The sequence below is a fragment of the Dipodomys ordii genome, unplaced genomic scaffold (genome assembly GCF_000151885.1).
Source record: "Dipodomys ordii isolate 6190 unplaced genomic scaffold, Dord_2.0 Scaffold86, whole genome shotgun sequence".
In the NCBI taxonomy this organism is placed as follows: Eukaryota; Metazoa; Chordata; class Mammalia; order Rodentia; family Heteromyidae; genus Dipodomys; species Dipodomys ordii.
The window spans coordinates 2716061-2736098 of NW_012267302.1; the positions used below are offsets into that span (position 1 = coordinate 2716061).

Here is a 20038-nt window from a genome sequence, read left to right on the forward strand (position 1 = left end):
CTGTGGCTCAAGTGGTAGAGCGCTAGCCTTGAGCTGAAGAGCTGAGGGACAGCGCCCAGGCCCAGAGTTCAGGCCCCATAACCGGACCCCCACCCCCAAAAAAAGAAAGATGTGAGTTCAGTGGCAAGGCACTTGCTTAGCATGCCTGAGGCCCTGGGTTTGGTTCCTAGCACTGAGAAAGAAAGGGGGGTGAGGTGGTGAATGAACAAAAATAAAAGAAAGGAAAAAAGAAAGAAAGGAGGTAGGAAGAAAGGGAGAGAAGAAGGAAAGGAAATGAAAGGAAAATAAGGGGAAGGAAGAAAAGAGAGTTGTGCCTGGGTTTCCTAGATATTTCTTTGGTTTCCCAATCCAGTGGTGTTAATTTGATGTGTTCTTCAGTAGTTGTTAGCACATGTGAATGATGTCTACTGTAGGAGTTGGCAAGAAGCTGAGTTGCCAAAGGCTGAGAAGAGTCAGGCTGTGTGACACATACAGTTAACAATTTAGTTGGCAAAAACTGTGGACATGGGCTTGGTAGGGTGGGGATTGGCTCAAGTGGTTAAGTTGCCTAGGACATCTGAGGCTTTGTATTCAATCTCCAGTACTGCCAACAAAACAAAACAAAAAACAGGCTGTAGACAAGAAACAAGTTGAAGATTATTGAGAAACTCCTAAATAATCTAGGCTGAAAGGGGATGTGAAGTAAATGGGTGCTATATTTTATGAGAGTATTTTACTCGATTTATACATTTCAGTTTAAGATCAGAGAACTCAAATTGATTTCTGAAAATTCTGATATTCCCATACCAACCAAAGAAGTTTTCTTTAGAGAGATATAAAAATGTACACTATACCAAGAATTAATCTAGAGATGGAACTGATAGGCTATTATTCACCAGATGCTAGGTCTTGAATTGATTTGCAACAGGATCCAAAAGGACCCACACTAATAATACGCCTTTCTGAATCAGACTGTCATAGAAAATTGTATTTTTCAAATGCAAATTAGTTGATTCTGAGATACACCAAACTTTAGAACTACTGACCTATATATCTGAAAGACTACATACTCCTAAATTTTCTTTCTCTTGTCTTACTAAGATGCCTGGAATTTTTTTTTCTTTTCTTTTCTTTTTTGTCAGTTATGAGGCTTGAACTCTGGGCTTCCCTCAGTTCTTCAGCTCAGGGCGAGCGCTCTACCACTAGCGCCACAGCACCACTTCTGGTTTTCTAGTGGTTTATTGGAGATAAGACCTGCTCCATTTCAGACCTGGGCGGGTTTACCCCTCCTTAGGCAACCTGGTGTCGCGCTCCACCCCCCCCCCCCCCCCCCCCCCCCCCCCCCCCGCTCCCGGGAGGTCACCATATTGATACCGAACTTAGGTATAGCGCACTGCAGCCCAGAACTCCTGGACTCAAGCGATTCTCCGGGCTCAGCTTTCCCAGTAGCTGGGATTACAGACGCGTGCCATTGTGCCCGACAATATTTGGAGTGTTTTATATGCAGCAATCGAATGCACCTCCACACAATAGTGGATTCTATAAGGTAAAGATGGAGAGAATGCCTACTGGTTAGGCACCCTAAAATATTTGCCCCTTTTATAATAATAAGTGTGTTAAAACAATTATATGTGAACAAAAACAAAAAAGTTAGCTGGGCTGATCACATATATGGTATATATGTGCACACCAGAGGGAAACCAGGAGGATGACACAGAACTAGAGGGAATCAGGGAAAAACATACAACAGCGGGACCCATCAGCTGCACTGGACATTGACCAAAATGAACTAAGCAACTCAATGGCAAGGATGGGAGGGAGGAAACAAGTGGGAAAGAGGGAACAGCTGATGCTATGCGAAACAAAAGAAATGTACATATCACCCAATGTGGAAGAAATAACTGTATTGCAAAGCTCCTAGGACTCATAAATGTTATAAACCATGATAGACAATTTGCTCCATGAAAGTTAGAATGTGTTTGTGACTTTAACTAAGCATCACTATCTCACAATACTGTGAAATTTGGGGAATTATGTAACCACTTATCACAATAAAAAAATTGAAAAAAAGAAAAAAGGTAGCTGGTGGCTCATGCCTATAATCCTAGCTACTCAGGAGGCTGATATCTGAGTATTATGGTTCAAAGCCAGCTTGGGCAGGAAAGTCCCTGAGACTTTTATCTCCAATAAACCACTCAGAAAACAGGAAGTGGTGCGGTGGCTCAAGTGGTAGAGCACTAGCCTTGAGCTGAAGAGCTGAGGGACAATGCCCAGGCCCAGAGTTCAAGCCCTATGACCTACCAAAAAAAAAAAAAGGTATTTTTAAAGCATTATTTACAACATTGAAAAGTTGGAGACAACATAATGTCCAATAGTAGGAAGGTGGTTAAATATAGTTTTTGTAATTTTGAATATTGTATGTCTATAAAATAATGTTTTGAAGACTATCAAATGGCATGGACATATATTCTTGATATAATAATATTAACATAAAAATAAAAGTTGAACACTAGAACTAGAGGCATAGCTTGAGTGATAGACTCCCTGTCTACCAAGCCAGGCCCTTAATTCAAACCTCAGTCCTGCTCCTCATATCTCTTGGAACTATAGTGTTCCACTTAAAAGATGTAGACTTTATGATGTGTAAATGACCTCAAGAAAATATTTGTATGAGGAAAAATTGAACATACATATAAAATATACACGAATAGAAAAAAGTGTAAAGCAACATATATTAAAATGTTATAAGCAGTTAACTCTAAGAACTGTAATGTACATTAATAGCTTACTTGGTAGCTTTCTCATATAATATATAAGAATGAAGGGTTATTAAAAATGGTGAAAATTGGAAAATATGTACAACTGAAAATGACTTAAATCCACAGTGTTAAAAAACACTTGGTCAAGAGAAAAGAAAAGCCAGCTAGGTGCCAGTGGCTCATGCCTGTAATCCTAGCTACTTCAGGAGGCTGAGATGTGAGGATCACAGTTCAAAGCCAGCCTGGGTAAAAAAAAAAAGTCCTTGTTAGGCTCTTATCTTCAGTTAACCACTCAGCAACAGTAAGTGGAGTTTTGACTCTAAGTACTAGAGTGCTAGCCTTAAACAAAAGAGCTCAGGGACAGTGCTCAGGCCCTGAGTTCAAGATGTATAACCAATGAAAAGGAAAGAGAGAGAGAGAGAGGAGAGGAAGGACAGACAGAAAAGAAAAGAGAAGAGAAGAGAAGAAAGCCACATTGTTTTTAAAATGATGGAGAAAATGTTTGTGGTTTTGGGTGGGGTTAGAGGGTAAAACTTGAAGTACTTGTCAGTTTGGGGAGTGGAAGGAAGTGCTGCTAACCAAGCAAGCCGCCATGAGGTTTAGATGTGGGGACGTGTAGGGAAAGGGTTGATGAGGTAATATACAGTAGAAGAGGTGTGTGTGTGTGTGTGTGTGTGTGTACTGTAGGCACACTCAGGTGGACACAAACATATAGGAGAAGATTGAGAAAATCTAAGTAACTCCTTAGACACATAACTAATATAAAGAGTTCAGAATTTAATAAAGAGCAAAGCATAAAACCCTGGAGAGAAACTGAGCATCTTAACTAAATACAGAAGGCTCAGATTTCACATTGAGTTTGGTCCTTGACTAAAATTTCCAAGAACTGTAACCACAACTGAACTGTTACTAAGTCTTAATTTCTCACTCTCTATATGAAAAGGTGTGTATTTCTCATTTTCTACCAACCTCAGAACTGGTATAGACTTCAAAGAATTCCATGTCCCCCATTTGCATAAAAACTCATTCTTAATTATTTGTAACTTAGAAAATGCTAAATTTCTACATATCTAACAATAGGCCCTCAATGTTGAGCTAGTCACAAATGAGAGCAAATGTCACACAGTCCTAAATGGCTGTAGGTTATAATTTTGTGGAAATTTACTTTTTCATCCTTATCTTGAGTTGCATGAACATTCAGTCTGACTAAAGTAACTGACCCAAAACATGTACCCACCTCCAGACCTGCTCATTCTGGAATGTCTGCTCTATTGCCTGCCTAACCAAACATTATTCTTCCTTTGAGGGCAGATTTAGTTCTACTGTTCCATTGACTCTTTCTTATCCTTAGGTCCTTGATAATCTCCTGCTTGGAATCTGAGCAGAATGCAAGTCTGTGACCAGCTAGAGAAAATTGCTTTAAAAGGGCTCATATGATTAGATTAGGCCCATCTAGAGAATCTCCCTATTTTAAGGTAAAGTATATTACATAACAACCTAATTATGCTAGTAAAACCTATTACATCCATATGCTTGGGATTATGCAGACTGTGTTATATATACCAGAACTGGGCAGTCTTGGGGGGACATCTTAGAATTTTGTCTACCACCATTGGTAAGACTTGTACAGCACAAGGAGCTTTTTAGATGGGAAAGAAACATGCTTTAAAACTTCAAAAGTAGGGCTGGGAAGGTGGCTCAGTGGTAGAGTGCTTGCCTTGCATGCATGAGGCCCTGGGTTTGATTCTTCAGCACCACATAAGCAAAAAGAAAAAAGCCAGAAGTGGCGCTGTGGCTCAAGTGGTAGAGTGCTAGCCTTGAGCTGAAGAGCTGCGGGACAGCGCCCAGGCCCAGAGTTCAGGCCCCATGACCGGACCCCCCCAAAAAACACCTCAAAAGTGACTCCTTTGTACAACTACTTGAAATAATTTTTAAAAACCTCTCAAAAGTAAAACTCCACTAGGAGTTTTTGGAGACTGAATAAATTTGTTACCATCCCAATAATAACAATGCCTCCTTTTAAACCAAAGGTTTTTGAAGAGATTTTTACATAAAATCATTCTTCAGTCCTTACATTAAGTCTATAAAAGTGGTGTTATCCTACTTGTTCAAGGAAAGAAATTGAGGCAGAGAGAAGAAAAACCACTTGCAAGATTTATATCTCAATTGAACTGAAAAGCTGGGATGATTCCAGGTTTGTGTTCTTTATACCATTTAACCCATCTGTCTCTGGTTTCAATAGAGAAGCAGAAGGCAGGAAGGTTGATCCTGGCCCAGATTGTGGAGGGCACTTCTAACATGTGTCAAAAAAAAATATTAGAGGGCTAGGCATTGTGGTGGAGGTCCATAATCCCATCTAGACAGCAAAGAGAGGTAGAAGGATCATGGTCCTAGGCCATGATCCAGCTCCAGGTAAAATCACAAGATCCTATATTATAAAAATGAGCTAAGGGGAAAAAAACCCCAAGTTTTTTTTTTAAATTTTATTTTATTTTATTTGTGAACATACTGTACAGAGGGGTTACAATTGCACGGGCAGGATAATGCGTACATTTCTTACCAAGCATTGCAGCCTCCTCCTTTGTTTACCCTTCACATCACTTCCCAGCCTCCCCCCTCCCCCCCAAAACCCCAAGTTTTTAGAGGGTATATGTGAATCTGGGGGAGAAAAGAAACAGAAATGGGTATAGAGTAGTCATGGAGAGTAAAATAGTATTTTAGAAGTTAATATGGCCAATAATGAGGAGCTGGATGACAAAATTGGAGACAGGGATGATATGTTACACTTAAAAGACTAGGACATGAGCAACCCTCTGAAACTTGCTGCCAACTCGCAGGAAATATATAGAACAAAAGAACATGTTAAATTGCTCTTAAGTATATAAATCAGCAAAGAAGGTAGGCTCTCTCTCTTTCTCACTTTCTCTCTCTCTCTCTCCTCACCTCCCTAACTCCCCCTATTTCTACCTAGTAATCACTGCCCTCTGCCCCACCTTGGTCAAGGTTCACTGTGTTGTCCCTTAGGGATCTAGGGTTGAGGCCCGGTGGTAGTCATTTCCAGCTGGAGCTAACAGTGCCACAATATGCTTAGTGCTTAACTCAGTGGGGACAAATTATTGGGCAAGTTTCAGAGGAAGTTGCTGTATCTTTGAAAGCTACCCATCTGCTGTAGTCTGAGTAGGCAAGCCTGTGGGAAGAGGAGATGCTTGACTTGCTTTCCTTTTTTTGAGAGCTGGGGAACAAAGAATTAATCTAGCAGTTGGCAGGAGGATCCTGGCAGCTTTCTGTGAGGGTCTGTACTTATTCTAAAGGTCCAGGAACTGGAAATAGAATAATGAGTAAAAAGTCAAGTTGAAGATCACTGAAGGAAAGAAAACATTTCAGTATCTCTTACAGTACTTTTCCTTATTATTATTATTATTTTGTTGGTTGTGGGGCTTGAACTCAGGGTCTGGGTGCTGTCCCTGAGCCTCTTTGTGCTCAAGGTTAATGCTCTACCACTTGAGCCACAGCACCACTTCCAGTTTTTGAGTAGTTGATTCAAGATAAGAGTATCATGGGGGCTGGGAAGGTGGCTCAGTGGTAGAGCGCTTGCCTTGCATGCCAGAGGCCCTGGGTTCGATTCCTCAGCACCACATAAGCAAAAAGAAAAAGCCGGAAGTGGCTTTGTGGCTCAAGTGGTAGAGTGCCTTGAGCTGAAGAGCTGAGGGACAGCGCCCAGGCCCAGAGTTCAGGACTTTTCTGCCCAGGCTACCTTTGAACCACAATCCTCAGATCTCAGCTTCCTGAGTAGCTAGGATTATAGGTCAGAGCCACTAGTGCCTGGCCTTTCTCTCCTTATTTTTGAACAAGGGTCTTAGATTTTCATTTTGTGATGGGTTTCCATATAATGAGTAACTGGTTCTATGTGTAAAATAATATAAATTTCAGAACTTGAGTTTATCATCTATAAAATGGGGTGATAAAAACTAAACGCTGCATATTCCTGAATTTAAATAAAGGCTTATCCCAATGTCCAGAATTTTGGATGTGCCAAGCACTTGTTAACTTAAAATAGATATAGATATAAGTTCATAGTCAGTAAACTAAAGGGAAAATATAAGCTGGTACTGGTCATTCATGCCTGTAATTCTAGCTACTCAGGAGGTTAAGATCTGAGAATCAAGGTTCAAAGACAGTCTGAGCAGGAAAGTGCATGAAACTCTATGTCTAACTAAGCAGCAAAAAAACAGAAGTGGAGGCGTGGCTCAATTGAGAGTGCTAGCCTTGAGGGAAAAAGCTATTAGACAAGAGTCCAACTCCTGAATTCAAGCCCCAAGTATCAACGCACAGACACACACGTACACAAAGGGTAGGCATGACAAGGGAATAGTTAAGGATTTATTAATATATACAGCAGAGATAAGGGAGAAGAACTCATAAAACCAAGTATTTTTTTTTCTGGTATTTACTTATTTATTTGTAGGTCATGGGGCTTGAACTCTAGGCCTGGGCTGTCCCTGAGCTCTTCAGCTCAAGGCTAGCACACTACCACTTGAACCACAACGCCAGTTCTGGCTTTTTTTTTTGTTTATGTGGTGCTGAGGAATCAAACCCAGGGCCTCACGCTTGCAAGGCAAGTGCTCTACTGCTGAGCCACCTTCCCAGCCGCTTGAGGATCTTTTGTTTGGCGACTTTAATAAAAATCCTTCTGCCAAAAAATGAGGAAGGCTTGGCGCCAGTGGCTCACTCCGGTCATCTTAGCTACTCAGGAGGTTGAACTATGAAGATCGAGGTTCAAAGCTAGCCCAAACAGGAAAGTCCATAAGACTCTTATCTCAAATAAATCACTCAGAAAACTGGAAGTGGCCGCTATAGCTCAAGTGGTAGATGCTAGCCTTGAGCTGAAGAGCTGACGACAGCGCCCCAGACTCAATGTTCAAGCCCCACCACCAACCAAAAAAAAAAAGGAGAGTAAGTTTGGGTAAAAGGAACTTGAGGTTAGAACAACATGCAAAAGATGTCTTAAAGCATGCTCTGAGAAGATTAGGCAATTAGTTCTCACCTACTGACCTGTAAAAGGTGCATGCTTACACATTTTCACTTGTAGGTGAACAGCACAGAGATAGATACAATAACGTTCAAGCAGGTTTTTTTGTTTTGTCTTTTTAGGTAGTCTTGCTATGCTGTCCAGGCTGGCCTTGAACTCTGGGGCTCAAGTGATTCTCCCTCCTCTACTTCTAGAGAGATAGGACTACAGAGCTACAGAGGTTCACATCCAGGCCTGGCTTCAGGATTTTTTTTTTTAAACAATGAAAAGTAGAACCCAATGGGAGACAATTATTAGGAAACTGGCTACAGAAAAAAAGTTTTATTTCATGCAATGGAATATGATGCAGCCACTAAAAAGAATGAGGTCGATAAACTGAAAGATAAAAAGGTAATTTTATATGAGGAGTGAAAAGGCCTTCCTAAGCTCAAGAAAACTGTTGACTCTCATTTACTTAGAAAATACATCCTTAGAAGGGACTTGCATAGACAAAGGAGTAGAAGAGTACACACCCAACTGCTAACTGCAAATTGTGAGGAGGGCAGGGGGAGCAGTCTGTTAATCAATGGGACACTCACGTTTCTCGGTGCAGTTCTGTCCTTTGGATCTTTTAGGTTTTCATGTTTTACTAAGAGGAGATGGAAAGGGTAGTTTGACGGCCTTGTGTGAAGGGAAAAGCTGAGGAGTTTTGGTTACTAAGTTTCCTCAGACTCTACCACGGGCTGAGGTGAGGAGACCCCGCCCCGCTGAGGTGATTCTGCAGATCCGAGGCGGGAGGCCGCCAGGGGGGCGGGGCCATCCGTGTCCGGCCGCCGGCTCCGCTCCCACTATGCCCTTATAAGGAGCGCCGCGCGCTGGGGCTCGGGAATCCGGTTGCAATCCCTGCGGCGCAGCCCCAATCCTAGGCCCCTCCCTTGGGAATGGGGGCGGGGCGGGACTTTGGCGGCGCCGGTGGTGTGTGTGGGGGGTGGAGGTTGAGCCTCTCGAAAAGGAGCCAATAGTAGTAGCAGCTCCGGCCTTGAGCGGCGAGGCAATTGGACGCTGCGACACGAAAGGGCGGGGCGCCCCGTGAGGTTAGTTACGCCGAGGGAAGCCCGGAGTCTGTAGTCGCTGTTGGGAGTCTGTCTCTCCGCGGGTTCCTTTCCCCGCAGATCTTGTTCTCGGTCGCTCGCGGTTCGCCGCCCCGCTAAGTCGCCGCGATGCCGGTGTTTCATACACGCACGATTGAGAGCATCTTGGAGCCGGTGGCGCAGCAGATCTCGCACCTGGTGATTATGCACGAGGAGGGCGAGGTGGACGGCAAAGCCATTCCTGACCTCACGGCGCCCGTGGCTGCGGTGCAAGCGGCGGTCAGCAACCTAGTCCGGGTAAGCGCTCTGGGCCTAGGCCTGGGTCGGGGCTGGAGCCGAGGCCGTGGCGGGGGCGGGGCCGGGGGCGGGAGACAGCCCCCAGGTCCAGGTCTGTCTAGCAGCTTCCATTCGCGGGCTGGCTGGCAGTCTCAGTACCAAGATGATTCGGATTCGAATGTTGATTAACCCGCCCGATGACCTTGCGCAAAGCCCCCGAGCCTCGGGGAGGCAGAAGGGAGGTCTCAGTTTCCCCGTCTATAAAATGGGGGCAACCATAATGAAGCCTGCCTTGCGGGTGTGTTGTGAAGATTCTGCGAGGTGTTAGCGTGGCATTTTGCCTGTCGCTGGCGCCCACAAATGATAATTGTTAGGCAGTCCCCCCTGGGCTGGCTGTGGTTCCCCACGGTGACCGCCTTGCTCTCCACTCCTTTTTAGGCCTGTGAGTAGGGAGTGGGTTTTCCTCCCAGGGACTCTGCTTTGAAAGCCGCTGTTCTCCTTTCTAATGCTTTCTAATGCCTGGCATTCCGAGACCTGCCTGACTCCACTAGCCCACCTCTTCCCGCAGTCGCATTTCGGATCCTTTTATCCCCACTGATCTTGGAGATCTCTGGTCTATATCCACTCCTTCTCCGCAGGGTATCTTGTGTTCATACCTTTACGCAGGAGACCCGTTTATTCTCCCTCTTGAACTACTGCCTTTCAATTTATTTCCTCCTCGTAGATTTCCACCTGGCTTTACCTTCTGTCAAAGGGTTTCCTTCCACTGGGGCCTTTCCTGACTCGGGGGAAGTCCTGCTCTGCCCCTCCTTCTGGCAGGAAGCAAGATGGAGCTGCCAGGAGAGGCCTGTGGAATCTAAGATCTCTAGCCCCCTGCCCGAAAGAAAGCTGGGAGGTCCTCTCCCTAGGCCATACTTCCTGGTGGCCACTGGCCCTACAGGTCACTGTAGCCCACAGTTGTGACAAATAACTGAAGTAATTCCTACAGGAGGTGAAACCTTCTGAAATGGGGGAAAGAGATAGCAGTCTGTTAACAGTCCTCTGGCTAATGTCACTCACTTAACCCACTCTGGGTGGTTGACTCAGACCACTGTTGCTTAGGATGAGCAACGGTGGAAAAAGTTTATACCTCGCCCTTACAGAGCTATGTGAACAGTGTGTGTTAGGATAGTTGGTAGGTAACTGTGGGTCTGGGTGGGGCTGGGACAATTTATCTGATTTGAGTAGTGCACTTAGAGAGGAACTTCAGTAGTTGAAGGTCTCCCTGGGTTTTATGAAACCTAGAGGACAGAGAAACACCACACACCAAATTCTTGTTCTTCTTTAGAGACTCAGTAAAGATCTACTCAGTAAGAATACTGTATTGACTCAGAATGTCCGATTTTACATTGTGCTCATTCTCTTTAAAATTCATTTCACTCTGATTTCAGAGTACATTCTTAATGTAGTGCTGTCTAACATGGCTGTATTCCAGGCCTCCATTTTTCATCAAGTAGGAAACAATGTAAAGAGACAAGGTAATAGAGTCTCTATGTTGTACTTCAGGAAATGAAATCTTAAAAACCACATGTTGCACTTGGAGCACAGTTAGTGCAGTCAAGGGGTTGATATCTGGTTAGGCTATTTAGAGAAAAGTTATTTATGAGCTTCTATGCTATGAATTAATAAGCATTGAATTAATACTATATGAAGAGCATTGCAATAAATTAGTGGTTCTCATATGCATGAGAATCACCAGTGGGGCTTTTCAGATATAAAAATGTCCAGCTCCCACCCCAGACATCGTGGAGAGCTCTCCAGGGGTGAGGTGAAGGCCTTTATATTTTTAGGAAGCTCCATATGTGATTGTCATAAGCAACTTGAGTTAAAAAATACTGTAATAGGCATGGAGACAAATTCAAAAGAAGTAAGGCTAGTCATAGGTTGAAAAAAATCTCATCTAGTTACAAACTGTACAACACAATCAAAAGAAGGATTTTGAAATTTGAAGTCCATATGAATTAGTAGAGAAATGGAAAGGTTTGTACTGACAGTCATGAGCAGAGGTTCTTCTAAGTCACCTCCAGGTTTTAGCAAATGGATTGTCTTGATCGTAATTCTGGAGGAAAGTTGAGAAAAATTAGAGATGAAGTCAGTGCACGGCATATGGGGAGTTTAACCAAAGACCTTATCCATCTGGATGAACAAAGAGAGTGGGAGGGGGAGCATAAGAATGGTGTGTGAGGAAGACTGTGGGTTGGCTCTGCGGAGGCCAGAAGATCTAGCTATTACTTTGATTTCTCAGTGCCAATTGTGGCTTTTGAATATATGGGTCCCATATGTGCCTCAAGTCTTAACTAGATTGTGTCTAGAGAGCAGGCCTTTATATATATATATATATATATATATATATATATATATATATATATAATTACATATATATATGTAATTTTTATATAATTTATATATGTATATAATTTTCCAGTTTCTAACCTCCACATTGAGCCACAGGTGGCTTAGTAAATATTGTTGGAGAAAAAGGAACTATGGGAAGGATGAAAAATGAGAAGACCTTATAAGTTGGTTGATTATGAAGAAAATGAAGGCTTTAGATGATGCAAGGAAAATGGAGAAGGAATTAGCCAGAAATGTAGTAGAAGACATAATAACTCTATAATGGACTCCTCACCTTGTTTGGGAGAAATATATGGTATTACTATAAAATAATGACTAAGTTTTGCGCAAATAATCTGAAATTTGCCAGTTGGTATGGTATATACCTGTGATGTTTGCTACTCAGATCTCAGCCTCCTGAGAAACTAGGGTTACAGGTGTGACCCCCCACTCCAGCACTTGGCTCCCAAATTTGTTTTTTTGGGGTTCAGAAAATATATATTTTGACTGATGGGGCATTAGTGAACCCACCTACTTCATTTACTATTTATTATTTAACATTCTTGTTCTACATGACTTTTGGATATTTGTAAAATTAAAAATTACTAGATGAGCTGGGTGTTAGTGGCTTCTCCTGTAATGTTAGCTACTCAGGAGGCTGAGATCTGAAGATTGCGGTTCAGAGCTAGTTTGGATAGGAATATCTGTGAGACTTTTTATCTCCCATTAGCCATCCCTCTAAACTGGAAGTGGAATTGTGACTCAAAGTGGTAGAGCACTAGCCTTGAGCAAAAAGAGTTCAGGCCTTAAGTTCAAGCCCCATGGTGAACAACAACAACAACATTTACTAGATGAGCCTGGTGCCCATGGCTCATGCCTGTAATTCTTGCTACTCAGAAGGCTGAGATCTCAGGATCACGATTCAGAGCCAGCCTGGACAGGAAAGTTTATGAGAATCTTATCTTTAATTAACCCCCAGAAAACCAAAAGTGGAGCTGTGGCTTAAAATGGTAGAGCACTATCCTTGAGCCAAAAAGCTCAGAGACAGTGCCCAGGCCTGAGTTCAAGGTCCTCAAACAGCAAAAAGTTACTAAGTGAACATGAGCTTTTCAATTGTTGGAGCATGGCCATTCATTCATTTACAAGACAGGTATTTTTAAGACCTCTTTGAATGTCAAAGAATATATGTATATGTATACACACACGAATAATACCATTTTGGGAACAGTTTTGTTGAGAAAGAATTTGCATACCATACCACTTATTTAAAGTGTACAAGTCATTATTTTTGGATATGTTTTCTAGGTTGTGCAATAATCACTACAGTCTAATTTTAGAACATTTTGACTCTTTCAAAAGAAACCCCATACTCATTAACAGTCATTCATTGTTTTCCCCCACCTTGTTTCCCAAGCCTGGCAGCCAGCAGTTTACTTCCTGTATACTGTAGGATTTAGTGTTATGGACATTTCATGTAAGTGGGATCATACACTATATAGGCTTTGTGTCTGGTATCCTTCACTTAATGTTTTACTTTCTTCATGGATCAAACTTCATTCTTTTTTGTTTTTCCTAAATTAGACTCTATTGTATACAGTAAGGCAACTTTAAACACAGAGAGCAAGTTCTATACAATAATAAAGGAGGAGGGAAGTGGAAGATGGAACAGAGAAAGTTCACAAAAGTTCCAAGAATAGGCTTCAGTAAGCAGTGTGAAGAAGTCAGAAATCTTTGTCTGCTCAGTGTATGTACAGCATCGTTTATAAATTTTCTTTTCTCATTGAAGTGGCCTATAGAAAACTGTCAGTCTTTGATGTGTCCATTACAGTCATGTCAGTTTTATTAATGGGGCTTCAGAGACTTTGCCTTTCACATGGCATTTGAGGGCAAGTGTAACTATTCCTTGGGCTCATGAAATATTTATTTGGGGAGTTTTTGTGGCCTTGACTTTTATGGGCCTCACCCATATATCTTAGGCACTTGGGACCAGTGCTGGGACAAATAGTAGCATTGTCTTCACTTTGGGCTGATAGATGGGAAAGGGTATACTGCTCTTAAAAGAGAGTTTAGCAATTAATTTTGTCATTTTGTAACAATCAGTTTTAAACTGAAGTTACTTTTTGCTTTCATTTCTTTTGATTGGTGTTAGACTATTTTAGTTAAAAACAAGTAACAACAATGATAGATTTGTGAGTATTTCTTTTCTTAATACTTTTTTCTATATTTTCTTATATTTTTGTAGGATGGGTTTATTTCACATAAAATATAATCTACAGTTCCATGTATTTTTTTCAACAAGAACATAATTTCATTTTTCTAGTTTTTAAAATTATATAATTCATGTATTAAGCAAAAATTAGTAAAGTAAATAGGAATATTTATATAATCTTTTACAGTTCTTGGAATACTGTCACGTTGGTGATTTTAAAGCAGTCCTGTAGGTAGCTATTGTGGGGTCCCCATTTTATAGATGAGGAAACTGCCGTTTAGAGAAATTAAATAGCTTCTCGTACAGCTTCTCTTATAGCTTGGACTCAAATTCAGGCTCTCCTAGTCAAGATTCTCTGCATTTTTCACTCCATTGTTCCATCTAGTGGAGGGAACATCTGGCTTTTGGGTGACATGAGGCCCATAAAATCATTTGATACATGATTGGATGGACAAATTTATGTTTCACAAATGCTTTTTGTTGGCTTCCCTGGCTATCTCTCTGTTGATAATTTTGTATGACCTGCAAATGATGTTATAAATATCCAAATGGCCCTTGGCAGAAAAATGGATGTCCACCTTTGAGCCAAAGTCGTTAAATATCAGTGAAGGTTCTCTACCTTGACTCAGAAGCAACAAAACTGTTGTTAGTCATAAATTCCCATTTGCCATGGGACTGGCACAGAACCTGTTTGAAGGACCTGTGAGAGTGATGTGAAAGTAGCTTGGTTTCATAGCTACACATCAGTTTCACAGCATTCTGTTGCCTGCCCTAATCAACTTCCCTCTCTTCTTCCCTTCCTCCTTTTTATCTTCTTTCTTTTCTTTCTTCCTTCCTTTCTCACTCCCTTTTCCTTTCCCCTAATCCCTACCCTCCATTTCTCTCACTCCTCTTTTCTTTTTCTTTCCTATTCCTTTCTCTTCCTTACTATTCCCCTCTAAAAAAAAAAAAGTGATACAAATGAGTCCCAAAGCACCTAAGCTTGAAAAAGCAGATCAAGAATTATTATTTTTTTCGTGGTGCTAGAGTTTCAACTTGGCAGGCACTATCACTGAACCTAACTTGCAACTTTTTTAGACTGGTCATTTTTGAGATATTTGAGTTTTGCTTATTGACTCTGGGGTGCACCTGGACCACAATTTGCCTATTTTGTGCAGTGTTTCTGTCTGTATCTGGGTGGCAGGTGCATACCAACATGCCTAGTTTCTATTCTCTGAGATGAAATCTTGCAAACGTTTCTGCTTAGGCAGCCCTGGAACCATAATCTTCTTGATCTCAGGCTCCGTTGAAGCTGGAATGACAGACAAACATCCAGACTATTAGTTGAGCAGGGGGGTCTCAAGTGTTTGCCTAGACTGGCCTTGAACAGGGATTCTTCTGATTTTACCCTCCCAAGTAGCTAAGATTACAGACATGTACTATCAACTCCAGGCAGGGGTTGAAAAAATAATATATGTGATTGCTTAGCTCCAAGTCTGTTACAGCGAAATAGTATTTGAAGTAAATTTGTAGGCTCTTTGTAGAATCTATGTTTTTCCTATGAAAAATTTTGTCCTTACATTGAAAAGATTTAAGAATTTGGACAGATGTGAATTTTATTTCAGTAATATTTAACAAGTGACTGAGAGAACAGATTATTTTGAAATAGCATATGTTTGCACAGCCATGTTTATATTTAACGTAAGCAACTTAAATGTTTGCTTATAGTTAGTTATACAGTGAAAAGTTTGTTTGTTTTTTAAACAAATAACATTGGTATAATTCTAAATGGATAAAGGAGGAGTCATTGACAGTTGCTTTGCTTCACCCCTCCTGTTTCAGGCACCATGTAAGGATAGCACTAGGTAAAAACTACTTTTGGACATAGAACTCATTTAGGTTTTAATATTTCTTCTATGTTTGTTTTTTATGTTTTTTTTACATATTTAGTTATTGGTCATTTATATGGGTATAAGATGTTTTATGTATATTATAAAAAGGATAATCATTTAACAAATTTTCTGTTGACTTTCTGGTCTTTCTAGAACCCCTTAGGAAACAAGGGTAGATAAGAATATCCTGTCATGTCCATCTTCCAGTCACTGGAACACATGTTTGCATGTGCCGCTTATCACACTTGTTTGGCATGTCTTCTGCAATGAGATTTTAAGTTCATTGATGGCAAGGACCATGTCTATTGTGGTCATAGATTTGCAGTACTCATTTTAAAATTGAACAAATATATGCATAGTATTCATTAGAAGTTATTATGCAACCAATATTTCTCATCCTCAGCTTGGAAACATCTGGACCAGCCAAATTTAAAATCTCATCAAATTTATAAAGGACTTTGAAAATAAATAGAGTATATGCTGAGAGGGAGGAATGACTGGCTAACAGCCCATTGTTTGAGATAACAAAAGTGTTCAGGCTATTTTGAGTGGTGATTTCTCTGTTTCAGAGTTATTTCAACTATGCAGGCCACTTACTAAATTCATAAGATGTGACTCTGTGACTCCTATCTGGCATTTGGATTTTGCATTCTCTTTTTGGGAGTGCCTTTTAAAAATTTAAGGATTTAGGCCAGGTGTTGATATTTTATTTGGAGCCTTCCTGTTAGAGTGTAGCTTCATACTATGAGTCATGAATTCTTCATCAAACATCTTTTATTTCCTTGAGCCATATGGCAAGAAACAAAGGTAGTGTAAAGTTGATCTGCTGCTTTTTTTTTTTTTTTTTTTGCTTTCTGGCTGAGTTGGACTCAACCTTTTTGTTAAACTATATGTCATAGTCATGATAGTGGGGGATTTACAAATAAAACAGCATTAGGACACTATGAAAAAAAGGAGCAGTCCTTAATGAGCAAGGATCTATCTAGATGTTCCTTTTAAGGATTCTCTCTCTCTTTCTTTCTTTCTCTCTCTCTTTCTTTTTCTCTCTTTCGTTCTTTCTTTCTTTCTCTCTCTCTTTCTTTCTTTCTTTTTGTCATATCAGGAATTGAACTCAGGGCCTCAATCTTGCTAGGCAGGTGCTCTACCCCTTGAGTCATGCCCACAGCCCTTTTCCCATTTAGGTTTTTTCTTTCTTCTTCTTGTTCTTCTTTTTTTTTTTTTTTTCCAGATAGGATCTTAAGCTTTTGCTTGGTGCTAGCCTTGCACTTGTATTCTCCTACCTCTGCCTCCTGAGTAGCTGGAATTGCAGTTGTATGCCATCATGAATGGCCAAGATTATTTTTTTCCTTAGGTCTTGCTGGACTGGAGGTCTGGCTCAAACAATAGCATATCTGCCTAGCAAGTGCAAAGTACTGTGTTTAAAAAAAAAAAAGTTTTGCTGCATAGCCCAGAAGGCCTTGTATTTACAATGTTCCTCTTTCAACTTAGCAAGGCCAGGACTCTTGATGAGAAAGGTTGTTCAGTCTTCTTGTTTTCAGTTAAGTCTGAAAACCTTAAACATTCTCATATGGCTGGGACTAGAAGAAGAAAATAAACTTCTGCTATGACATTTTACTTCAACAACCTTCAAGACTAGATAGAATACATTCCTTCAGAGTGAGCTTTTAAGAGGAAACTAAATCTGTAATAAGTCTCTAGAATGCTAAAAGAAAATGAAGGATTTTTCCATTGAAAGCTTTCATCTGTTTTTCTATTCCTTGTACCCTGGACTTGGAGAATTTTTGTGATATGTATTTGTTTATATTGAGCTATGTAAGTTCAGATAAGTTTTTGATTATCAGGTGTCTGCCACTCAGTTGTTTTTTTTTTTTTGGTCTGTCATGGGGCCTGAACTCTGGGCCTGGACGCGGTCCCTCAGCTCTTCAGCTCAAGGCTACCGCTCTACCACTTGAGCCACAGCACTACTTCCTGCTTTTTCTGCTTATGTAGTGCTGAAGAATCAAACCCAGGGCCTCATGCATGCAAGGCAAGCACTCTACTACTGAGCTACCTTCCCCGCCCTGCCACTTAATTTTTAAAAGCTATTTTTAGTATTTATTTTGTTTCCATTTTGGGAATGAATATGGAGAGAAGAGCTTTTTTTAAAAAAAATATTTTTCTTCTTAAGAAGTTATAAATAACCTGGTGTTGTGGTTCATACCTATAATCCCAGCCACTCAGGAGGATGAGGTAAGAGGATAATGAGTCTGGTCTACACAGCTAATTTATATAACCAAGAGAAACAAAAACTCATACATAACATCTATTGCATTGGTTATTTATATTTGACTTTTAGATTTCAAGACACAATTTGTCCCTTCTCTCATTAGCCAGCTCAGTAGACTGGTTATGTGAGTGTGGTGTGTAGGTATAGAGGATGAGGAATGTTGCATCCTAAAACTAAACATGGCTGACAGATATTGCTAAGTTGCAGAAAATAGAGTCTTTTGGCCCTTAGAGTTTTTCTCACTGATAAAATTTCCAGTAGAATGACTTTTGAGGGGAAAGTGGCTGAATTTCGCTGCTGTTCTTACCACAGCTGGTCATAAGCCAAGTTAAAGTCATTCCTCTTTTGAAATAAGGCTTAAGTTATTCCCACAAGTAAGCTCACTGTGAAGAAAGAAATGGCACGTTTGTTCTTAGAGCTGAGTTGAAGACCTCTATTATCTAGTTTCCTAGTGTTTCTTTCTAGCCTTCTAGCTCTGTCCCCACCCCAGTTCTGGGGAACTGGCCCATTATTTATCTACTGGGTAGACAGCATGGTTTTGTTCATTGCAATTAACATAAATATATATGATTGGCTGGTGAAGCTTATATAGAAAATAAAAATCCATGCCAGCAACGCTTATATTTCTCGACCCTATCTATGCACATGGTTACATGTTATGAACAATACCAAGGTTACAAGACATGGATTCTAGTCTCAAGTTGATACAAATACAGATGGATTTAATAATTGATTTAGCCACTTACACTCCAGCAATGAAATCATTGTAGAATTTCTTATTCCTCTGAAAGGATTATGTGTTAGTACTGTAAGTACAGTAGTTTTTATTCTTTGTAATTATAGAGAAAATGTCAAATGCTGCTGATGTTGGAATGATGAGCACATAGTAGGCACATAGTAGTAGAGAGGAGTGAGTGGTTAGTGGTCTCCATGGTAACCCAAAGACCTTCAAGCATTGCCTTCAACTGCTCTCTTCAGGCTCACTGCGCTTTCATTTCTTCCAAAGCACAGTGCTTCCTGTGGACTTTTCTCTGTGCTGTTCCCTCTGCCTATACTTCTCTCTTCTACTTGGATAATTTCTACTGATCCTCATGTCCTACTAACCATTTTTTCCCTCTCTGAGACTGGGACTTGAACTTAGTATCTGAAGCTTTTGCTCTTTGGCTGGGGCTCTACCGCTTGAGCTCTACTTCCAACCCCAACTGTCCATTTTTTAAAAAACGGGTGTTTTCCTAGACTACCTTTAAACTAACATATGCTATCTGTGTTTTTCCTTATTGTGATTTCACACTTGTAATTATTTGTGTAGTTAATATTTCTTTAACATCTTTCTCTCTGTCAAATATTGATTCTGCTGTGTTTACTTCTGAAGTTTTAGTATGCCTGTATCATAGTAAGGTTCTTGAGAAATACAGAGTAAAAAATGAAAGGAAGGCCATTTGCTGTATTCAAAGAATACAGCATATATTATGCTATCAGTGAAATTTAACTGTCAATTAGGAAAATAGCTATAAAGCATAGCATATATAGATTATTCAATTCATGTTGAATAAGCCCATGTACAGTACTGATGTGCATATGAGGACAATCCTGCCCAACCCAATACAGAATTATAGAGAATATGTAAGTTTAAATACAAATGGAACATGGACTTGGAATTCTTCATTAGTTTTGATCCTTTGCAAATGAAGAAAACAGTCTGCTTTGGTAAAATGTATCTTGTATGAGTTAACAAATACCAAAGTCAGTCTTTAGATATAGATACCAGATAAATCAGCATAGAAATATAATAAGAATCTGAAGAGGCACTAGAGTTTAATGGGTAAGAGATAAACTCCTTAGGTTCAAATCCCATCGATGACACCTAAGAATGGTATCCTTGGGAAAGATATTTCGTTCCCATTTCTATTAATGATTGATTGGTTGATGGTGGTACTAGGGTTTAGACTCAGAGCCTCTTGCCCACTGAACCATGCCTCATTGGTTATTATTATTTTTTAGGATAGAGTCTTGCTTCCCACTGAGGGCAGTTCACCTACTTCAGGTTTCTCATTGTTATTGGGGTCACAGGTGCCGAGGCTCCTGGGCTTTTCTGCTTGTGCTACTTTGGATCTTGGATCCTCCCAATGTCAGCCCCCCTACATAGCTTGGGATGACAGGTGTTTATACCACTGAGCTCAGCTATGGGTTGAAAAGGATCTTGTAA

At 40.6% G+C, this 20038-nt stretch overlaps 1 protein-coding gene across 2 annotated transcripts in view; it reads left to right on the forward strand.

Annotated features, from left to right (window-relative positions):
• Positions 1 to 8843: 8843 nt before the first annotated feature.
• Positions 8844 to 20038, forward strand: part of Vcl (vinculin) — a 115714-nt gene continuing 104519 nt past the window's right edge. The window contains exon 1 of one of the 2 annotated variants that reach the window (XM_013025628.1): positions 8844 to 9134. In XM_013025628.1, coding sequence (XP_012881082.1) covers positions 8967 to 9134 — 168 coding nt within the window. In that variant the 5' untranslated portion in view covers positions 8844 to 8966. The remainder of the gene's footprint in view (positions 9135 to 20038) is intronic. The other variant, XM_013025629.1, reaches the window with a different exon arrangement.